Source organism: Bombus terrestris, chromosome 8, assembly GCF_910591885.1.
Source record: "Bombus terrestris chromosome 8, iyBomTerr1.2, whole genome shotgun sequence".
Classification (NCBI taxonomy): Eukaryota; Metazoa; Arthropoda; class Insecta; order Hymenoptera; family Apidae; genus Bombus; species Bombus terrestris.
In genome coordinates this window covers 3,102,834-3,126,500 of record NC_063276.1, presented here as the reverse complement: position 1 = coordinate 3,126,500, position 23,667 = coordinate 3,102,834, and the positions used below count along the sequence as shown (strand labels likewise).

General features: G+C 30.2%; 2 protein-coding genes and 1 long non-coding RNA gene across 11 annotated transcripts; 1 reads left to right on the top strand and 2 right to left on the bottom strand.

Annotated features, from left to right (window-relative positions):
• Positions 1 to 670: 670 nt before the first annotated feature.
• On the top strand, positions 671 to 6,778 carry LOC105665992. Its single transcript, XR_007224909.1, has 2 exons — positions 671 to 869; positions 974 to 6,778. It is a non-coding gene; the product is annotated as an uncharacterized LOC105665992 (long non-coding RNA).
• Positions 6,779 to 6,839: 61 nt separating this feature from the next.
• On the bottom strand, positions 6,840 to 20,325 carry LOC100650204 (transient receptor potential cation channel trpm). Of its 9 annotated transcripts, XM_012311019.3 has the most exons (22): positions 19,913 to 20,325; positions 18,824 to 18,986; positions 17,972 to 18,079; positions 17,725 to 17,807; positions 17,062 to 17,118; positions 15,937 to 16,123; positions 15,648 to 15,861; positions 15,099 to 15,258; positions 14,888 to 15,024; positions 14,661 to 14,817; positions 14,407 to 14,569; positions 14,000 to 14,308; positions 13,167 to 13,713; positions 12,866 to 13,077; positions 12,627 to 12,794; positions 11,664 to 11,723; positions 11,523 to 11,570; positions 10,213 to 10,422; positions 9,792 to 10,140; positions 9,558 to 9,703; positions 8,836 to 9,426; positions 6,840 to 8,750 (listed from the first exon to the last, which is right to left on the bottom strand). In XM_012311019.3, exons 3-22 carry the CDS (start codon positions 18,050 to 18,052, stop codon positions 7,464 to 7,466), a joined length of 5,166 nt encoding a protein of 1,721 aa, XP_012166409.1. In that variant the 5' UTR covers positions 18,053 to 18,079; positions 18,824 to 18,986; positions 19,913 to 20,325; the 3' UTR covers positions 6,840 to 7,463. The 9 variants fall into 9 exon arrangements, with proteins under 9 accessions (XP_012166409.1, XP_012166411.1, XP_048263871.1 ...); XM_012311021.3 differs by lacking the exon at positions 11,523 to 11,570; XM_012311022.3 differs by lacking the exon at positions 17,062 to 17,118 and having other exon boundaries at positions 6,841 to 8,750.
• Positions 20,326 to 21,414: 1,089 nt separating this feature from the next.
• Positions 21,415 to 23,253, bottom strand: LOC100650082 (polyglutamine-binding protein 1). The gene is made up of 6 exons (XM_003397050.4): positions 23,021 to 23,253; positions 22,669 to 22,778; positions 22,385 to 22,560; positions 22,120 to 22,300; positions 21,871 to 22,034; positions 21,415 to 21,766 (listed from the first exon to the last, which is right to left on the bottom strand). The coding sequence occupies exons 1-6, from the start codon at positions 23,088 to 23,090 to the stop codon at positions 21,574 to 21,576; spliced, it is 894 nt and encodes a 297-aa protein (XP_003397098.2). The 5' UTR covers positions 23,091 to 23,253; the 3' UTR covers positions 21,415 to 21,573.
• Between the last annotated feature and the right edge of the window lie 414 nt (positions 23,254 to 23,667).

The window sequence follows — 23,667 nt, the reverse complement described above, 5'->3', positions numbered from 1 at the left end:
AAATAGATACGCTACTCAAAACAATTACGTAAGGTTAGTAAATGACGTAAGGTTAGATTTAATTGAACTTTGTAAATGAGGAAATTATTGCATTCAAATTTCATAAAGTTACATATAATGCATCCAAGAAAAAATAAGTATATATTGATTACATATATATAGTTATATTTTTTATATTTTATAATAAATGTGTATGTATATATATTCTTCCGTAGATTAATAATATACTACATATATTCTACTTATTGATCACTTTCTTGATAGGATATTTTGAATAATATTTTGATTTTATTGCATATTTGGGTTAACCAGTTAAAGAGACTTCGAGCACGCGTATGTTTTAACGACCTAATGAGTTTATTGAATGATTTGTAATTGTTTTGAGTAGTGCACAAAAGAATAATATACTGTGACAATGAAATATCACGCATTTACTTACGTACATGATATAATGTGCCTTCTGCATTAATCACGTAATTTTGACGGACATGTGTGAGCAATTTGTATTTTCATAACGTGAAATAAAAATACAAAAGCAGCTTTATTAAAATTTTCATCAAATTACAAATCGAATTTAGGATGTTAAAGGAAATGAAACAAATAAGATTAAAATAATTTCCACCATGCTTCCATGTATTCTTTATTTTACCTCTAGCATGAAAGGAAAAGAATTGATTTAAAGCACAAGTTAACTTGCACATGTCCTACGTATGATGCATAAGATATGTTGAGCAAACTTGATTTTGTACCATATGAACTTACAGGTAAAATCTAATGGATATTACAATCTAAAGCACGGCGATTTAGATGCTGGACAAACTATCAATCAAAGGAAATATAGCGAGGTGTCCAAAATTTATTCGATAACGGTGCGTAAGGAAAAGCCATTCAACTTTTACTTTTTTCACACTCGTCACAAACTTACATTTACTTTCGTTAATTTTGTACTATTCAAAATTACAACTCATTTCAGGTCTTCCATTAACGCGTTAAACGTCATTTTTGTCATTTTGTTCCTGGGAACCGACACAAAACTTTTTATTTGTACACGGACCGCCACGGACGTATTTTTTTGTATTAACACACCGCACCGCTTAAAGGCGAGAATTCCTTTGTGCGTCCAATGTTTGCGTCAAAAGCAGCCTTAAATCCAAGTCACAAGATCAACCCAATCTCGCTGCGATATCGCAGCAGGCATCTGACGCATCCGTCGGGCACATTTGTACCTTTACAATGAAAAAGTATGCTTTTGTTTTCGCAGTATCTGATTTATCGTGTGATTTGAATTTGACTGTTCTTGAGGCAGATGTGCGTATTGAGCACACCTAGAACATCCCGCCTCAAATGGGTAGCAAAACAAAATTAACTTCGTGTTTAACATATTTAGATAATAATTGTATAAATTATGCAGTTTAGAAACTTCAAGCTGCATAATTAACAAAGCACCAACCTATCCTCACTTTATTTCTGCCGCTATTCGATTTATTGATCGTATCGATTTCTTATTGATAAAATCTTACAAGCTGTCGAGAAACAATTTGATAGCAGAACTAATGTTAGCTTGAAATATTCTACTACGGAAGATAGAATGGAGGGGAAGAGATGTCTTCGAAAGCATTTTTTGAGCGATTCGGTATTTCTCGAATGATTATACCTGTAACGAAGCTTCTTATCGAAATACTATACAATACGTTTATCGACGATAAATCGCAAGCGTGTTCGTTGCTTAATTCCAATTACGTAAGGCTCGATTTACACGATAGCACCTTTTCGTTTTATTTCACAAATCGTTTCTTTTCATGGATGTCACTTTGATTCATCGGGCAATGTCGAAAAACTCAATTGGTTAATTCTTGTCTGAATCAATAATTTAACATATACAACGATAATAATACTATTAGTAACGGAAAATGTTATTATGCGGAAATAGATAGTTTTTATGGAGGTTAATCTTTTAATTCTAAGTTTAAGCTCCATCATTCTACCAGTATAATAAAAGTAACATGAATTCGAGGTATAAATAGATACAAATCTATTACCTTTAATTAAAATTAGTTAGTGTGATCGTATCGCTAAATTCGATTTTTCAATCAAAGGTCATATTTTTCCAAAAAATATCTCGAATTTAACAATACATCTAACATTTCTGAATACAGACATTGCATCACTACTTGTGTCGGATTTTGTATTAACAATTCATCGCACGCTCGTTTATTTACTGATTCTAGAATAAAATAAGTAAACATACTATTTCCTTGTGATACAGTCTTAAATTTGCCTCGTACTCTCGCTCTGTTCTCATCTTAAAATGTTTACGAACTATACACAGTTTTTATACAATTAGGCATATTCGTTTGTTTATCGTTTATGTCTTTTTTTTGTTGTTACTTTTACGTTAGATGATAAATATCAAACGTGTTTTCGCTTATCATTTGCATACCGTACATACTAACACGGATTGGCTTTCGTTCTTAGAAACGTAATTATCCGCGTGATATGGTTCGCTTTGTTTATTGATATTACTTTTTTTTTTACTTTTGTTGTTTCTTTTCCTTGGTTTTAAATGGTCCGTAAATTTTGTGTTCGACGCAGCAGGTAGTGCGTGATAAGGCCCTAAATGTACATTCAAAAAATTCATAAAAACTTTTCGGCAGTAATGATGATAGACACGTGCGAATCATTTGATCACATCTCGCGTTTATAGTACATTTATTACACGCAGCTACGCGAAAATTCTAAACATATATTGATCAGTACGAGCCGCATGACATTCCATTTAGACAGACGAGCGATTTGCGATAGCGTAACCGCCGCGGTAATTTCCCACTGCGTTTATGCGTTCAATTTTTACGTTAATTTGCCGCCGCGTTTTGCATTCACGTGTAAACTACTTCATACAAGTCTATGCTCTTCTAAAACAGTGACACAGAGTGTCACGCCGCTGACGCCCCCGCAAACCGTTCATCTATACCGAACCTTAGACTTTCCTCCTCTGTAGCGAAAATAATTTATATGTAAAATATTTTCATATAGTGTCAAATAAGTAACATATTATCACTGGTTCACGCTACTTTAATACGCCGAGCAAGAATCTATATGCGACACGAAGTGCGATGCTTCTAGAAATTCGTAAACAATTAAAATAGATAAGTCAATAGACTAGTCAGAGATACTAATTACATTGTTTGTAATTATATCAGACCTCGACTAATATTATTTATAAACATAAATAGAAGTAGCGATAGTTAGCTAGATCTGGTAAACTAAGAAGATCGGGGCTAGTTAAGTGCACGCGTACTTAACGAATATTCGACCTCGATTTTCTCGAGAACGGAGCAACAGAGCTCCATACGAACAAACTTTGTTTTTACGAGAAGATAATTTTTTGTAGTACGGTGCCTAATTGTAATTAGTATCTAAATTATTTCGCCGATTGTTTCTTCGGTTTTTTCATTTGGCTTATTTCTATCACCAAAATTAAGGAAAAAACACCTCTACAATAATAAACTAAATGTAATTGTAATATTTTTGTCAAGCGCTACAGTCAAACGATTCGACTCGCTTTAGTTTTGCAATTCGCACGTGTCTAAAAGATAATAAAGCTGAATATTACACATTTACATGTGATTGGGGAAATTTTGAGGAAATTATTTACATTAAAAGTCGATCTCGTTATCGGATCCGAAATAATATCTCGGATAGTGGTTTGTCGAAACGAAATCGCATCTAAAGCCAGTACAGTTCTCTCTATAGATTTGTAACTTACAGTACTGCCATTTTAGCCGGTCAAAGTGATACGTCTTGATAACTGACTGTCGGTATCACTTTTATATAGACTATCTACAAACTCTGAAACGAATATTTAAATATTGGATCTTAAATATTGAATGTTATTATATCATCCTATCCATTTCTCTTAGCCAAAGAATAAAATTCCTGGAATAAACTCTCCTTTGCTATCTGGCCACATTTAATTTCAATTAATTCGTTATAAGACAGTACTGTATACGATTTATTTTTATACTAATCGTAAGTATCTAATATTTGATTAAGCACACGCCGGTTTTCGATCCCTTTCTGTGTATGTTTTAGTTGTACATTCTGGTCTTGCAAACACGACCTTGAAAAATGTTGATTCTGGTGTTCATTAAATAATGTATCAGCACCACTGTACATGTATGTACGTATGTATGTACTTCGAAAATTTCGATAATCGAGTTTCACCTAATTTTTTGACTAAATCCCTGAACACAAATTGGCATCGAATTTTTTTCTCTCCCAATGTATTTACAACAGATAATTTTTTTCTTTCTTTCTTTATTTATTCTAACGATATTCTCACTGATACTAACGATATTCTAAAGTAATGTTAGTAAAAAAATGCAAAATGTTTTCTCTTAAAGAAAAAAAGAAAAAAAGGATTAATTTTGAAAACTAGGTGAAACTGCATTATTGATTTTTTTTTTTACAGTTTATCGTTGTTAAAATAACGTTTGATTCCGTTATGTCGACATATGTATAATATTTACGTGTATATACAGAGTGTATCAAAATAAGTGTCGTCTAAAATAATTATCTTTTATCATTTTTTTTTTTTCTTTTCTCACCTTGTTTGAATAGAATAATATACTTTTATTTCAGAATACCATGAAATGTAAAAAAAGGAAATCTATTTGATTTAATTTCTCAAGGTCACTTTATATTCGTTGCCGATGGTATTGCATGAAACAAGTCCACGCGCAATGATTCTTAATCGATTGGTCGTATGAATTACAAACATGGTTTGTAAATAATTAGTTACAAATATATCGATCTTCAACTTTAATCTTTCCTAGACATTAAATTCTCCAAAGGTCACTGCATAGTTATGCGTAAGTTCGTCAGATATTTTTTTTTTTATATCTTCATGGTATTAAAAATAAAAATATAATATTTTTTACTTAAAATGAAAATTCTATTAGGAAAATTCTATCTACGTTATTTTGGTAATTTGTAATTATTAGACTCCGGATACTTATGCATTTTTTAGATGCAAAATCTACAGAACGCATAAAGTGTAGAAAGTAGAGTATTTGTTATAATATTTAGTACACGAAACAAATCTCTATTTATATTCCACTTTCTTTAGTTATGTTTACAAAAATCTAAAATCGCATAAACATCCTCAGTCTAGTAAGTATTTTATACGACACTTCTTTCAGAACATCGTGTATACGGGTTTCTCGTATTTACTTAGAAGTAGAGTTCTCTCGGGAGGACGAGAAAACCGAAGAAATCGAAATTAATCTCATCGACTAAGATAAAGGACGGGAGGAGATTAACGTTTTCGATAGCGACTCCTTTCGTATTACTATAATATGCAATAACAAACGAATTGTGTGTATGTGCGCATAAAAAATTGAAAAATACATGACATAGAAAATGGAAGGAACTTGAATAACATTTGTATAGTACATTATACCTGATTTACAGAAATGGCGGCAACGCAACCTTCCACGGAACATATTCTTGTTTAAAAAAGTCGTTAGAAGTTCCATTGAAGTAGGCACGTATATATATTGAACCGTATTACACGTCAAGAAGAAATTAATTTAACGAATTTTAACCCTCAACCAACTATGATTGTACCATCTAAGACTCATCAATGAAACGAAGAAACATATTTTCAATGACAAAATTTGATTTTCTAATTTTCATTATCGGATACTGCTTGCACAATCTAGCCGATATTATTAGCGAAGTTTTACTAGTTACAATTTACTAGTATCAATAAATTCCCTAATATAGAACTAGACAATTCTTTTACATAAATTTAAAACTATTTGATCGCTCTATTTGTTGAGAAATTGTGAAAAAAAGAGAACACTACATGTATCTGTAATTTGTTGATTCACTAATATTAGTAACTGGTAAATTATTGTGCAACAAGGTCCTAATTTAATTTTGATAGTTTTATATGCAATAACCGTAATTTTTGTTATGGAAAAATGGTATAATTTTCATCACATTTTGATACTTGTATGATTTTACAGCTTGGAACAAAATTAAAAAACAAAAATATAATTATAAATACTCATATTAATATAAGAATGTGTGTATAATAATGCCACAAAGTCTAGAGTCTAAAAAAGATACATGTGATCCAGCCATCCGTTGTTCGAGGGTTATAAATGTTAATACTATTGCAATTGGAATATTCAAAGAAGTGTACAACGAATAGTACAATTACGAACGTGTGTCATATTTGAAAGTTAATATTTAAAAAATATTCTGACATCTAAATATTCAAACTACATGATTATTCAATTATTTAGTTTGAATATTTCAATTATTATTAATATTAACGAAGTTCAAGTACCTAAATCGTCGTTATTAAAGTACACTAATTATCTGCAGGAATTATCTTTTTCGAATACTCGAAGTAACTGCCGTGTGTTGTGATAAATTGATTCAATTACTGTATATATTCTGACGTTAAGTATGTCATAAGTTATTATGCACATAAATATCGTAATTAATATTATTAATAGCAGCAACTGCATATATGCATTTAGCACTCTCTACAAAATCAAAAATATTATTTCAGAAAAATTTTAATTCAACATTAACTGTTGAATAATTTAATTATAGTAATTGATTAAATTCTGTTGGTTGTATGCTTGCAAGAAACATATCAACAACCAGTTAGATTAAATGTACATACAAATCGTAATTTCTATTGTTTATTAGCATTGAAAGCCTTATAAAATTGATTGTTAAATAAATTACCATAAACATATATATCAAATATGTGGATTTCTTCGAGCATACAAATGTGTTGTACGAATAAATGATCAAAAAATTGTATATAATATATTTAATGGTTACTTAAAAAGCAAATGGATTAAAGTAGATTAAAAATTGCTAATTCTAATGTGTAGCACTTGAATACTCGAATTAATTTTAATATGAGCATAAATATGAGCTAAATAACTGCAATATTTATATGTACGTATTCATGTGCATATTTATTATGTATATATAATATACTAAGTACTTTACGGCTAAAAATGATTAAACTATGAGAAGAAATTACGCGAAAAAAAATTACAAAAATTGCAGCTAAAATATTATAATAAAAGATCTTCAGATCTGAGCTCAACAATACATTGCATTATAAGTAAACAATTAGAAAAATGCATTCCATTTAGTTATAATTATTTGTTACGATAAAATATCAAGTATACAATTTTAAAACATTCTTTGTTTAAAAATACTGTTTCATTCGATTCTCTGTATCTCAATGTTAAAACAGTTAGAAAAATAATACCAACTGAAAATACATATTTCACTGTAACCTTGACTTGCATTATCTCATTGAGTCAGATCAATTTAGAAAGTGTATTGAGGATAGATTACCTCAATTCCTAAATGATTCATAAAATATTTGAGGTTAGTTTACCTCGAGGCGAGTGCACTAACATTTAGCACATGGTCTCTGACGCTGGGGCAGGTACCGTACTCAGATTCTTGTCGTTAGGATCTGAGCTTTCCGAGTCCCGGATCGGTGGCCTTGAAAGCGTTTGCTCGATCTCCCTGGTCACGCAAATTGTAGGTGGAGGCCTTCGAGACTCTTCATCGATGGCAGAAGCTCTTCGAAGTTGATGCCTGTGTTCGTTCGATATGAACAGGGTAGCTTCATCAGTATGCAAAGGCTCCTCGTCATCTGCGATGTACCTCCTCTGTATTAAATCTTCCATCTGTTGGTAATCGCACTCCTCAGCATCACGTAGATGTTCATTCTCAATTTGCCAAGCCATCTCAGGGTTAGACATTTCGGATAAGTTTCTAGCTCTCGAAGGTGGTGGAGAAATTGGCGGTGTTCGAGGTGGACTTAGAAGGCCACAGTAGCTCTCCAGCTCGTCCGTTATGCTTGTATATTCGGCATGCATGGCTAATAGGATAGACCTCTGCGTACTACTTGTTGAAGACGATGGAATGACTGCAACACGTGGCTCAGCCCACGTTACTCCTCTTGATATGTTCGACGGTGGAAAAATCGTTACATCATCTGATTCTGAACGTGTTCTACTATTTTGTCTAATAGGTCGTTCTGTAGAATCTTGCCTAGGAATAGGTTCCGAAGCTGGCGCTTCGCTGCTGGCTTCTCTGCTCGGTTCTTTGCTTGTAGCTTCTCTGCTTGTTTCTCTACTTATTTCTCTACTCGTTTGTCTACTTGGTTCCGTACTTGGTTCTTTGCTACTTGGCTCTCCACTTGGTTCTCTGCTTGGCTCTCTGCTTAGCTCTCTGCTGTCAGAATGCGAATCCTTCTTTAGGATCTCTCCTTCACCATCTACTTTGCTCGCTTCAGTTTCCTGGCTTGTGATTGTCTTTATGTCATCTTGAACAGTGTGTCCATCTCCACTTATAGAAGACTCGTTCCTACTGAGGTTCTCGCGAGATATAGCAGTTTCTGAATGTTTCAGCACATCATCATCTATTGATGGGCCTAGGTTAAGGAAAGTGCCATCGGTCATCGATCGGACCAATCTCTTACGTTTAATCGCAATGGCTGGTAGTTGGGTATGAGAATCTGTTTCTGACAGAACTTCTGAGCGTTCTGATACCCTACGCTGGCGACCGTCTATATCAAAACTAGATAAGCCCTCCATGTTGGGCATGTGAGTAGCCATGAATCGGTGTATAACTCCTAGGTGTGCCAAAATCTGTTCATTTAATTCTTCCAATTTGCGCATACGAAACTCCACTGCCTATAATAATATCGAAAGTTCCATTATAATATCTGACAGTAAATTTATTAATATCAGTAAAATATTAATGGTATAGTATAATTACTTGAAGAGATGCATTTTGAGTATTCTCTTTCTTGTCAATGTCTTCGATCTTCGAATGCATATTCTCCACTCTTTCTGTGGTAATTTTAACACGTTCCTCTGTAGACATTTGCAATTTCAACTCTTGCTCACGGAAGTATCCTTCAACACAATCCTCTTCAAAATCGTAGAGGCGCTCCATGTCGTCTGCCTCTAAGAACAACTTCAGTCCATTGTCGTAGGTTTCACCAGTGTTTGCTTTCCCTTGTGTTACATATCGCAGCAAATATTTCACCACCAGATATATATGACAAACTACAATGAGCGGAGGAGGTAAAACAGGTTTCTGTTCATACTCCATAACAACAGTAAAACGTTGGAACATCCAAACTTGGTGCGCCACCGCGTTTACTTCATTGAAAATATTATTGAATACGGCAATCAAAAGATTTATTAACAATATGTTTGCAATTAAAAGATAAATGGACATTACAGTAGGTGTGATCCACCGGCCTGGTAAACATGGAATCATTCCTGGTTCGTCTCCGCAATCTGGATCTATGTTGTCGGCATATACCTCTCCATATAACATAAAATATGGTTCCATAAATATCTATAAAAGAAAATATATATTCTTTATAGAACAGAATAGAATAGAATATAGAATATGAAATAATAATAACAAGCTAATATATAATAATAATAAACTGAAATAGAAAGTAAATATTTGTAGAGAGTACATACATCACGAATAATCCTCAATTTCGGTTCAGCATTAGGGTTCAAAATTGCCTGTCGAGTGACTCCAAAACTCATTAATACCACTATTAAAAGTACCACAAAGTATGTCATATTTTTCACCATTTTTCCCATCATTGTAACTAAAGGACCTAAGAACAATAATATAAAATTTATTTATTATCTGTGCATTCATACTTCATATTTTTGCTAACTTTCCATTTAACTTGTGTGACATACCAAAGTACTTATTTACGCCAAGAATATTCAATATCCTTAAGTACCAATAAATGGAATCAACGCAATAGATGACACGACCAATATCGAGAGTTGAGTGTCTCAAGCGTAAAGCTAAACCAATTTGAAAAAAAATAATGGCAGCTGCATCACAAGGATTCCACATATTCCATGCCCAAACACTAAATTTATGTGAAAGAGTAGCTGGTTCAGATGTTGCTATTTCTCGTACTTTTTCACATCCTAATGTACAAATATATGCAATGGCATAAATCTCTGCTAATGATGGACGATCATCCATATGTATGAGAATGGAGTATGAGAAGAGAACCAAGAAAATAATGTATGCTATCTATAAAATAAAAAAAAATAAGTTTAGCATGTAATATATTAGAAATTTAATTATTTCATGTATAAAACTTACAGCATTAGCCCAAAATTTTGTGATGGGAGCTGTATAAAATTCATACAATTTTTTCCTCAATCTCAATGGCCTGCTGTTCTTGATGTCATAGTAGTCAGAGTTTATACCATATATACGATGAATTCCATCATCGTTATCTGTCAGTACTTTACCATTTTCTTGTACAATTGTCTCCTTGATGGCAGTAGTGTGTTCGTTGCTGATTAAAGCCTACATGAAGAAACAGGAATTTCAGAACAACGTATACAAGCATTAAGATAAATTGTACAGGACATTAACACATAGATAAGAATCTTTTAAGTATAATCAGACATGTATTAGCATTTGTCTTTACTAATCCTTGATCATTCTCAGAAACCATTTACAGTCTGGATGTTGCTAACAAAATAATCAAAGAAATCAATTGGATAGAATGGTACATAGCATGTAAAAAGCACATACTAAACGAAAAAGTTCTTTCTGGCATTCTAAAATATTATGGAAGGTGGAAGTATATAGATGACATACATTCATTTCTGTACAAATATGTAATTATTTATTATTATATATTTAAACTATATGATCATGTAGAATTATGAATGAAATGTACATTTCAAGCGTACAAGCATGGTGAACTTGTAATATATTTTATGAAAGGGAGTAATTACTTGCGGTATTGTATTTCAATGTAGAGATTCATAGCAAGTATTGTAATAAAGAACTAATCCAGTACAAGAGTATTTTAATAAATAGGAAAAATAAAAATAAAAGAAAGGTGTAAAAAAGGGTGAACTTATTTAATAGCTACAATAGAAGATAAAGAATGATAGAATAGAGTGCAAATAGTGTTAAAAATTATGGTTGTATAGAACATAAATTGTTAGTGCATGTGGGTAACGTAACGCGAGGGAAGTGAAAATTTAAAGTACATCACCAAACAATATTTTTGTTTCTCCATGAGTCAATTAGAAATAACTTTATAAATAGAATGTTTGAAATACAAGGTTGTATTTTGGAACATTAAACAATAAATTGGTAAGAATAAATTATCAAAAACATACGACTGGTAATGGTTAGAGATATTTTAACCGCTAAATGAAAAACATCGGTATGTCGTGACGACACATTTAAGAAATCTAAAGCTGACATACATATATAAACATATATCAAGTAGCTTGTGTTATTATTGTTAATGTTTTATGAAAACTATACCGATATTTTAGCGGTATTGTTTTTATATTTGACATCAAAATGGACGATTTTTTTGTTAAGTATTTATAACAGTACAACACGATTTGCTTTAGAATAGAAACGTTAGTTATCATCCTCACCGGTACGGATTCCGATATTGAATAAATAGAAGTTTTCCTTGATGATAACTAATAACATAAGAAAGATAGTTGAAAAGTGCACCGGAAAGTGTAAACTTATTGGTCATAGAGTCATTGCATTTCAGGTCATTATAGATATACCTTAGCGCCTTGTTGGCTGCTGGATTTGTTGCGTACGCTCAGGCTCCTGCGCTGACGTTTCTAAAAAACAATTCATACGCATACCCACATAGTCTATGAATCACAAAAACATTTCAATACCTCTAATAGCGATCGATACACTATACCATATAATACTGACCAATTACTAGACACACAATACCTTTCCAAGCAATATATACTTAAGTATACATATCTCAATAATAAATGAAATAAAATTATATAATATAATTATATTTCATACACCTTATCTGCCTACGCGTACAGAGAAATAAGATTTAAGAATATAAAAGGCACAGTTTAAATATAATTATGATCTATTAATAGTATTTTATGCTTTATGTGAAATATTTAAATATAGATTTAATACAAATATAAAAGAGTTGTAAAACATTTCTCTTTTCATTATATATAACGTAAATAGAACCTACATGCGTATACGCTTCTATATAATGGTTCAAATAACTGTTCAAAGCCAGCAACCACATGTACCAACTGTGTTACTGAAAGTTATCTCAAAAATAAACTATGTTCTAAATAATTATTAGAAGTGACTACATTTTGCATTGGATTTATTATCGTGAAAATTTGTTATTTACAAATGACAATACTTTCGATAACTTGTATAATGAATGGACGAAATTTGAAAACGTTATCCAAAATAATAAAGCAGTGATTGCCACTATGTTCAGAAATAATAATTGCAGCGTGAAATGTGTAATGATGGACTCTTATAAATGCAATGATAAGCTGTATTAATTATTACCAAATATTCTACATCTTTATAATAATTTATTTTATTCATAAAATATGTTCATAATAACCATAAAAATTAATCAACATTAAAGTTTCCATAAACCTTAGTCTTTTTTAGCTGCCAATATCTATTACATAATTAGTTAATACTTTTATGTCAAAATATTATTAAAAAAGAACATTTATTACCTCAACATCTGGACCTGTTGGTATACCATGCTCTGAATCACTATCTTCTTTCTCATCTTCAAGAGAGATCAAATGTTCTTCCTGAGTTTGTGGCATCAGCTGCAGTTCCTCGCGACTTTTAAATTCCAAACACATTATATAAAATGGACAAACTAACCCAAGTACGACCTAACAACAAATTAAAACAATATTATAAAATATGAAAAATATATTCTTTACATTGCATCCAATTCAATCACCTTTAAATTCGTATTCTTTCTCGTACGAAGACCTCCCATCCATAAATCAGCTAAAATAATTTGGCTACAAGGGTGTGCTAAAAGTGGTCGATGATTAGCCGTGACTGCCAATGAAAGACATGTTTGACCAGACCAATTTTGAAGTTCAGAAGTCAATAGCTGTTTCGTTTGATCGTCATCTTGACGATAACAATAATCTAACAATTCCAAGGCTATACAAAAAATTATATTGTACAAAAATAATAAAAAGAGAAAATATTATGATAAATATTGTATTACAAATATATTATATTATTAGTACCAATATTTTCAAATTCTTTCCCATAACTCCGCAATTCGTCATAAACTTCTGTTTCAAGATCATCCTCAGCAGCTTCATGCGCCATAGCCTTATACAATTTAAGAGCAACGAGTGCTTTTGCTAAAGCTTCTTCCCCATGTTGCCACATTAATAGTGCCATTTGCTGTCGTTTAGTTAACACAGCCCATATAAGCAACTCATTGAAAGGATAATCAAAAAGCGGCGTGTCTCGATTAGCTGGTAAAGTTTCAGCGAGCAAACTCATTGTTAAACTATCCTGTTTACTACCAGATCCCGAATAGTAACGACTAGTGCTACTCATGACGCAGCTATTTCGATGCATATGTTGAGGATGTGCCCCAGATCTCTTCATCACTTTGGTATAGATCATACGGAATCTTCTGCGTGTATACTGCGACCGATACGCGCCACCCATTAATTTATTTATTACGAGGCCGATATCGTGCAGTGTGTACATGTAACCCCGTGGAATATTTGGTCGAACGTCGCGGAGAATGTAGCCCAGTGTGTTCGAAGGGCCTTCTTTCTAGATAATCGATATAAATAAGAAGAAAATGCTCATTGTGTAATAATTGTAAATGCAGGATATCCTATGAAACAGCCAAATTTTGTCATTGTATTCTATAGTTATAACCAAGGAAAAAATTTTATACAAATGCTATATTAAGATATAAATGTAGGTCATTTAAAGCTTAACTTTAACATCTTTTGCTTGATTATACTTATAGAAAATATTGACACACACACACACATACACAGAATTTGGCTGATAAATCCTGAGATATGTTGTATAATAAAATCAAAGAACTTACGGTATTGTACAATTCCTCAAGGCGAGGTATAGACAAGAATTTACGCATAGAGACTCCATTTTCTAAGAGAAGTTTCACGAAGTCAATTCGATCGTGTTGCAAAGCTTGCATCATTGCCTGTTCCAGAGCACCTGGTGGCCAATTTTGACCATACACAAATATTTCACAACGCGCTATGTCCACTCTATTCCAAATTAAAGATAACGATAGCTGCTCGGCAGGGGATAATTGCTTGGACTTGAACAGAGCTGTCAGAATCGTTTGGTCAAGTTCCTGTGGCCGCTCTTGACTTATTCTAAATACTGTTATCTGTAGAAATTTAATTTTAATGATTATATAATGTATAAATAATTAACCTATTCATTTATATGAATAATTTATCTATATGAAATGACTAGTGTACCAACCAAATGTTTCTTACGGGTACATTGTAAAAGTTCAGAGTACAGTTGTGATGCCTGTTCAGAGGATACTTTGAAAGTGCGTTTGATAGTATCTAAAAGATGTCCTCTCATACTTTCTAATGGTCCCTCATTCTCTCCATTCTCTCCATCTCCTTCAGACGCGTATCTAAATTTTTTATTTACTATCATTGTCAAAATATAATTATATTAAGAAATATGTATAGCTAGTTGTGTGTATATGTATAGCTAGTTCTTACTTATGCATAAAAGCGATGAGATCAGCTGCACGACCTGATCCATCGCAGACTACTACAGGAACAGGAGGAACGTCTGTAACATACTCTAAAACTGATCGAATCGTATTTGTTCCTCCTTCAATTACCAATGCCACGACAGGAATGCTACTGTGTGTGTCTGCAATAAATTTTTCATTTTATGTTAAAAAGATTGTTTAAACTATATACATCTAAATGTCGATACTTACATGGCTGTAATTTTAGATTAGAAATATATTTTTCCAATCTTCTACGCAGCACAATTTCTGCACCATATCGACCGCCGGTACCGTTATCCACCAATAAAAAATATGCATGACGATTGTTTAAAACTGCATATTTAGACCTAAACAGTTGTAATAAGTATGAAAATAGATATTTATAACAAATAGTACATTAACCATAAAAATTATATCTTACCACGGAGATGAAAGACATTCATAAGGTACTTCACCTCCACGGCCTACAAGTTCATGACTTTTGTCTAAAATTCCCCATGGTGCTATGCCGATACTTACAACCCGACCTTGTCTTTGAGATCTTTCTAGTAGCAGGGCATCTCCTACTTGTCTTGTTACACCTACGAAATTGAAATGTAATATTTATAATCAGGCATCATAACAGCTAGAATCAAAATTAAAAAAGTTGCAGTCTAAAAATTAATATTGGTTTGACAGCTAAGTGATTGCAGATTTATCATTGGGTGGTATTGATAAAATCCACAAGCACTTAGTTGCCAACCCAATAGTTTAATTTAGATGATTTTAATTATGAATAATCATTGTAAATGAAAGAATTTTAAAATTTCTCTAAGATTTAATGATTACTGTCTTCTATTTAAATCTTCTTGTCAATGACATTTTTCAAAAACTTTAGACTTAACTGTTATTTTTGGTCTTCATTTATAATAGAATTTATACAGCTATTCCAATAAGGACAATTAACCTAATTATATTTGCTTCAATCTACCTGTATTAGTTCCACCTGTGAATATCCATGCACCAGTTGTCTTTGCAGCCTTCAGCAAACCTTTCCTTAGAACTTTTTTCAAAGTTGGCTGCAGTTCGAAATTAGATCGACCACCATGCACAGTTATTAGTAGCTTAGGTAATCCCAGATTCCATTCTCGACACAACAATTGTACTATTGGTTCTGGCCTTGTGTCATAAGCAAGTCTCACATACTTAAAATTCAACATTAATATAGAAAAAGAAATATATTATATATTTTAATATGTACATATTTTTCATTTATTTACTTGAGCTTTAGTTGGATGAGGTCCACCTTGAAATTCAATGGTACCATATGCATCAGTAGGAAATGGACGTGTATTTTTTCCAGGAGACCATTGTTCTCGATCTTCTTCTTTGGTATTACTAGGAGTGTAACTTTGAACATCTATACCAGCTCTGCAGTGATGAGTATAAGAATATCCACAACAACATCTATAATAATCAACCATTTATTAATACTTTTACTAGGAGAAAGAGGCTAGATGCAACTGGGTACAAATATTCTTTAAATAGAATAGAAGCATGTGATAATTTTCTTCATAATATAAAACAGAATGCTATAGAAAACTGTTGCATATAATTGTACCGTTTCTTTTTCTGTCAATATAAAAGGATTGCTTATGACTGTACAAAATATATTTCTATATCTCACCAACATAGTTTGCTCATTAGGGAAACTCATAAATGTACATGGTTTCAGAATAACTATTAACTACTGCACAGGTAAATATTTAAATATTTTACAGACAATAGATTTTATGACGATTATTTTCATAACAGGTTTTCTTAATGTAATTATTATCCAAATACTATGAATTATAATATTATCATAATAATATTTGTATAAATATACGATTTGATTACTTGGCTGCATGATGTAATGGATATGAACTCTAAGAGAAAATGAAGCGTTTTATGAAAAGCAGTACGACAAAAAGAAACAAAAAGAAAATTTAAAATAAAATTTTATCAGTGAGGTTTTTCAAAAAGAAGCAATTCAATGATTACATAATGCAATTTTGGTGCAGATTTTATATATGCTATGAAAACTTAGTCTAACAGCTCTTTTAGTACAAACCATTATTGCTGAGAACTGTATAGAATGCATGTAATGTAACAGTACTTTATTAATAACTACTCAAAGATGTGGAAAATAGTATATAAATTATTATTTTCTCTTTAAAGGAGAAATATTATTTAGCTTACAGATAAGGGAAATGCATATGATACTATTTTGGAATATAATTTTGATATATATTTGCAGAAGCAATATTAAATATCTTTGTTAAATCACCTATCCTTCTTTTTTTCTTTTTTTCATAAAGAACACAAAATTCTCAATCTTGACAAAACCCACAATGAACTCTCACCTGGAAGTGGTGATCACATCATACTCTGCATTCTTATCTCCCTTTACTTGCATAAACCTATAAATGGAATGAAAGAAAGAAAAGTAAATGAAAGGAAAATGAACATAAAAAATTATGTTAGTAGTGACCTAGAAAATTCAGAAATAAGCTTTTTATAATAAATATGTAAATTGTAAAAAAATACTAATAATTGTAAGTATCATAAAAATGGAAGGCATATTTAAAAATTAGCATTGAAAAGCAATATTTCATAATATAACGTTAAAATTAATAATTATAGCATACAATCATTATTGTTAATGTAATTATGCTGCTTATATTGCCTCTGCAAAAATATTGTCCTTTTAAAGAAATATGTATTCAAAATATGTATATATAGCTATTTATCAATGTTCAATAAGTATGTTTAATAAAAGAATAAGTAAATAAATAAACATAAAAGTTCAATAAATGCATGATGATGATGTCAAGAATGATATATATCGAAAAAAAATTTATTTGATGTATTCCACAAAAATATGTTTAAAGTTAAAATAATTTTTAATAAATATTTTTGCACGTTTTTAACGTTATAAACATGATCATGATCATAATGTGGGATATGCAAATGTATTCTGTAAGAATATCTAAGTAAAAAATAAAAAAATAGTGAACATTACATACTTGTGTTCATCATCAGCACTTGGAATAAATTTTGAACATTCTCTTTTTTGAAAAGTTGCCTCTATCCAACTGCGTTCAGTTACCTAAAATATATTTGAATTATTCATTTATCATTACAAAATGATATACACATATATCTATTTACAAAATATGTAGTATTTACGGTGTTAAATGGTAAAGTAAAATGTGATGTTTGACTAAAATATCTTTTCTTAAATAAAGTAGAGTAAATGAAAACATGGGATACCTTTGCCTTTTTTCTCTTCATTTTAGGAGTGCTGGCTCCACAAATAATACTTCCCATTGCCATCTTGATACGTATATGCATTCACCTTAATATTAAGCAATACACTAACTAAAAAAAAAAATGTCAAACAAAACTAAATACGGACCAAGAAAAGTAATGATAAACTAACACATAATAAACTAATTACGCATTTCTGACTCTCATATTTAAAATAATTATTCTTTACGGGAATTTCAAATATTACACTGTGCTATAAATTAAATCATTAGTAATTATGAATAATACAAACAGAAATTATATATAACAATGAATAATATAATATTTTTGCAATACAAAACTATACATTTTTCCCTTTGCAAAATATAGAGTAGTTAATAAAACAAGTTTAACTTAAAGGAAACCAATAAAACCTGCATGCAATAGAGATAAGATAAATGATATAGATAAGAAAAAGAAATCTTAAATTTCTCTTTGAATATGTACTTTCAATACAAAACCTGAATTACACATAATGCAACTACATTTTTGTGGCAATTGAAGTTCATTTATTTCACTCATTATAAACAAATAAATTATATACTCTTAAAATTTTACTATATGATAAAATAATTCTACAAATGATATATACCTATACAATTTTGTTTAACTCAATATTCATTGCATTTTAATATTCATTATTTGATATCTATATCAATAATAAAGCTATGAAACATTAAACAATTAATGGTAAGAGAAAAGGCAACAAGTACATTTTGTGAAATGATATTTTGGCTATAAAAATGAGGAATATTGTTGAGGTAATGTTATAGAGATATAATGCATTTTATGTTAAAAGTATTTTATTATACTCACCATACGACAACTTTTGGTTTTGTCTATCATATCTACATAGAACTGCATGAACAATATCAATGTATATTTGAAGCTTAGTAAAACAAACTTGCAGTTCAAAAGTAGTGATTATGATTAGTAGCTAGCAGTAGATACTTAACTGATACAGTTAAATTAGATTTATCTGAAAGAAATTAAGAAATCATTTAAATGCAAATGTATGTTGATAACAATGTTAATTATGATATTATAGCGCACACAATTTATTAGATTCATGCATATGAAATATCCTTTTCTTCAAATAAAACTTTAACAATACACTTAAGATTACCTTAAAACATCATATTACTCAATCAAAACAATTTCATATGATTCAATGCATTTTTCTAACGACTACCTAGTTTCATTATTCCTAATTTATAAAAATTAACTTATCCTAAAATTAAAAAATTCCTGGAGTAGTTCATTTTAAAATAATTTATAGAATTTTTTAATAAATTACACATTATAGAAATTATTTAAATGGAATAGAAAATCTCTTTAACCTTCACCAAATGCTAAATTTATGTTTCCATTAACTTTCATCTAACTTTTTGTAAATCTAACTCATACCAGAAAATTACACAAATATTTTCATTATTTGTAAGAATCAATAATAATAAAATAAATAAAGGTTTTTAATATTGAATATACATAATTTCTAATAAATTTGTTCTTTAATGTGCTAGATAATTAACAATAGAAAAGAAGATTACTACTAAATCGATTTTAATTCGTTGTATAACATTATATATTTTCTATCATTACTCACACTTGGAATAATCAATTAAATAGAAATCATCAACCAATTAATTAGAATAAATTAAATGATATTCAGATGAGTATTGTAATCATGACAGTTTAAAATCGGCGGGAAAATTCACGATTTGTCATGTGCTTATAACTTAACCTCATATGCTTCTAAGCATGACCATGATATCAAATACTTTGATGAGTATTTCAAATTTTAATGAAAAATTATACAACTATTAAAACATAATCTACATTGTATGGAAAATGTCATGATTATTTAATATTAAATAGAAGATAATAACATTGATTTATACGTACCTTAAATGTATACGAATGAAATTTTTTCAAGTAATCGTATTCATCGCGTGTAAAACATCGCACATGTAGGGAAATCAGGGTTGAATGTATTTTTTAATAAATTTATCTTGCAGTACTTCTTGCAATTCATAAACTTCTTTTGCACGGTTTTTTTTATCTCACGTCACACAAACTAACTGCACTATTTCGATATTTACGCACAGTGTTTGCATCTTTCTTTTTACGTTACGGTACGTTTCATTATTTAATCTTGTACGTTATACGTTTTGGAATTTAAAGAGAAGCGTTGATAGAATATAATGGAGAGCAACGTGCGAAAACGTTTTGTGGAGAGAATTCGTTCTATAATTCGCGTATCATCCCTTGGAAATATCGAGCTTGCTCCCCTGCATCGTTACTGACAAAGTAGGCCAAGAACAAGGTTAACACTCGCATGGCCGTCGCGGTCTGGGTCTGCTCAGAGCCAGTAATGCATTTTCTTCCTGAATTTTTTAATATATTTATAATATTATAATTATAATTCGAAGCTTAACTTTGAAAATATTATGAAGATTGGAACCATAGCGAATTTAATTTGATAACTAAAACTATTTACTAAAATTAAATAAATAAACTTTTAATAAATTCTTTTTCTTGATTTCTTGTACAAAGCTATTATTTATACAAAGAATTTGAATTATCTCAAATTTGATTACATTTTCCATAACTCTTCCATAAAAGTCTTGAAAATTAAAAGAAAAATTACTGTGGCATAACGATTTAAAAATTGTAACAATGTTAATCAAAATATATTCCATTCGCATAAATCAACCTTTTCTAATTGAAAGCACCAGAATATCACACAAAACTAAAAGTGATGATACATGAAATTGTAGCAATTGTCACGATTGAATTTCATCAAATATGCAAATTTTTCGTTTCGCTATTCGAATATTGTTGATACATGTATACTACTGTCGATATTTTGCTGTGTGATTATTTATTTGTGATAATATTACTATTTTCAAAAGGTGTTTTAAAACTGCAATTTTGCGATTACAATACTTATATAATTTAACTAACTACGCTTTTACAGAAAGGCTCAATATTTGAAAAAAATGACTTTGACGTAAAATTGAAACTAGATAGATGCATGTTTAATAACGATGAAGAGATACAATTAGATCAAAACTAACTTGAAAAATATAGCGTTAAAATGACTCAAAAACAAGTGATAATTTTTTCTATTTAAGAAATGTATAAATTATTGACATCGTAAATTATACGTTAAATGAACGTCAATCATTTTTTTTCGTATATATTACTTTGTTATTGGCTTTCAAATTAAATTTGAACACAAAAATTTAAGCAGCGATCTGCGCGCCCAAAGAAACAGTTCTCTAAAACGTACTTTTTAAAAAGTTTTTACAATAAGATATAACACTATACGTTAAATAATAATAATAATAATCTTTAAATCATAATTAATAGAAAAAGAAGTAAATTAAAGACATGTTAAGAAATTTAGCAAGTAAAAATGGCAAAGTATTTATTTAGTCGCTCATTTATACATAGAGATAATATAATAATAAGATTACTGACAAATTCGATAAGTTACACTATATTTACATTAGACATGTATAATAAATTGCATAATAGACTGAAAGGTATAAAAAAGAAATTTATTCTGGTTTTTCGGGACACGATACTTTAGGTTTGTTAGACGATTCTGAATCTGTTTTGTTAGCTCTATTTGATCGCAAAACCGCACCTGGACTAGGATATGGCCTCATTTGATAAAGTGGTCCTGAAGCAGTTGTGTCTGCTCCTGTTTTAGCTTCATTGTGTCGTGCTAAACCATCAGACCATTTTCCCCTATAAAAATCAAATAATTTGAATGTTGTTGTTGTGTATATATGAAAATTAATTTTATCATAATTACTTTATTAATATAAATTAATGAATAAAATGAAATTTACCGTGGAATATCACTGTAAGATGCTGGATCCATAGGATCTAAAGTTCTGTCTTTCTTTTCTTTGTTCTCAGATTTTTCTAATCTTTGATTTCTTTTACTATCTCCAGGTTTGTGTCTTGATCTAGTCTCTAATTTTTTATCTTTCTTTATGTCTGGTTCATCCACCTAGATAATTAAACAATTATTTGTGATAGTGCTAAAATATACTGGACATTAAATTTTTATTAAATTGAAGAAACTGATTACTAACTTCCATTGACTCTTGTTCACTACCACTGTCATCACTAGACATATTGTCATCTTGATCTGCTGCTTTTAGATGTAATTCTTCTCTTAACTGAGAAGCTGGTTGAGATATTTGACATTTTGGGTGGCCCGGTGGTAGCCAAGATACCAAATCAGATGACCAGTCCCAATAATAATGTTGACCACTATTAATGAATTAAATAATTATATGAAATTTGATATAAACATATTTTCCCTAGAAATTATAAGTAGAAAAAATTGATACTAACGATCCAGGGTCATAAACAGCTTTCCAGGTTTCTGGTAAGGGGTACTTCTGTATTAATCTTATTTGCTTTTTCAAGTATTTGTCAGAAGGTTGTACATGTCCAAGACCCCATAACTCTTTGCACTTCTTTGTACATTCATGATAAATATTATACTTATTGGGACAACCACTATATCCCTAAAGTAAAACGTTTATTATTTAACATTTTTATATTATGGATATTTGCATTATTATTTATCGTTACTGTATTTAGTATTTTATAATAGTTGTTGATATAATATTTACCATAAATTTTTGTGATATGTCAATTTGATTAATATCATCTTTTGTACTATCATAATCTTCAGCTATTACTTCCTCATGGATTTTTTTTCTTGATTCTTTTTTTGAAGATTCTAAAAATATTATTTGATTTATACATGATGTCGTATCCTCAGCATTTTTTAAATTTGGTTATGTATGAAAAACTAAGGTTATGTTCATTCTGAACTATATATTAATAATCTGATCTTTATAGTATTTATGAAGCATAAAGTAGTAAAATAAAAAACTATTATTAATTAAATTATCAATTCGATATAAAATGATATTGTTGGTTATGCTGTGTTTTATGTGCAAATGAATGAAATTATTATACCGTGTTTTTCTGATCCAGTAATAAGCCCTCTTTTAGCAAGCCGGGCAGCTAATGCAGCTGGAAGTGGCATTTTAGAATTTTAGTAGTTCTTCACTTCCTTTCTTTCAAGTATGCTCTTAATATGAACATATTCACACAATTTACCAACAAAATAATTTCCTTGTTCGAATCTCGAATACACGTAAATTTCAGTCAGTTGGTACCCACATAATCTCATAACATTTAACGACGAAAGCGCCAAACAAATTCCAGATAGGTATAGATATATGATATATGTATAATTTTTTAAATCTTTTTATCATTGTGAAATAATTTTTTAAATTTCAAAATTAAGCTATTTCCTATGAGATTATTCAGAAATTTTTATTTTTTTTATTTTTGGTAACTAAAAGTAGTCATTGCCTACTGTTGGTAAGTTTAATAATTTAAATGCCTTTAATTCTTGTAATGTTTAGAAACAAAAAAATGTATTCATAACAAGATTTGATTTTGTAATTTTCATTACTATAGTTTTAATAATTTTATATTGCATATAATTTTTACTATATATGTATGTAGCTTTCATGACTTCTGTTTTATAGTTTTATAGTTTTTATTGCACATTATTTTACATACTTCAAATACGCTGAAGACGCTGAGTATATTTT

Coding starts and splice junctions, on each gene's coding strand:
- LOC100650204 (XM_012311019.3), bottom strand. CDS start 18,052: ATGCATATACGTATCAAGATGGCAATGGGAAGTATTATTTGTGGAGCC. Junction 15,862..15,936: donor CTCATCCAACTAAAGCTCAA/GTAAATAAATGA, acceptor TTGAATTTTAAG/TATGTGAGACTTGCTTATGA. Junction 15,259..15,647: donor CACAGGTGGAACTAATACAG/GTAGATTGAAGC, acceptor TCAATTTCGTAG/GTGTAACAAGACAAGTAGGA.
- LOC100650082 (XM_003397050.4), bottom strand. CDS start 23,090: ATGCCACTTCCAGCTGCATTAGCTGCCCGGCTTGCTAAAAGAGGGCTT. Junction 22,035..22,119: donor GTGAACAAGAGTCAATGGAA/GTTAGTAATCAG, acceptor TTAATTATCTAG/GTGGATGAACCAGACATAAA. Junction 21,767..21,870: donor TCTTACAGTGATATTCCACG/GTAAATTTCATT, acceptor TGATTTTTATAG/GGGAAAATGGTCTGATGGTT.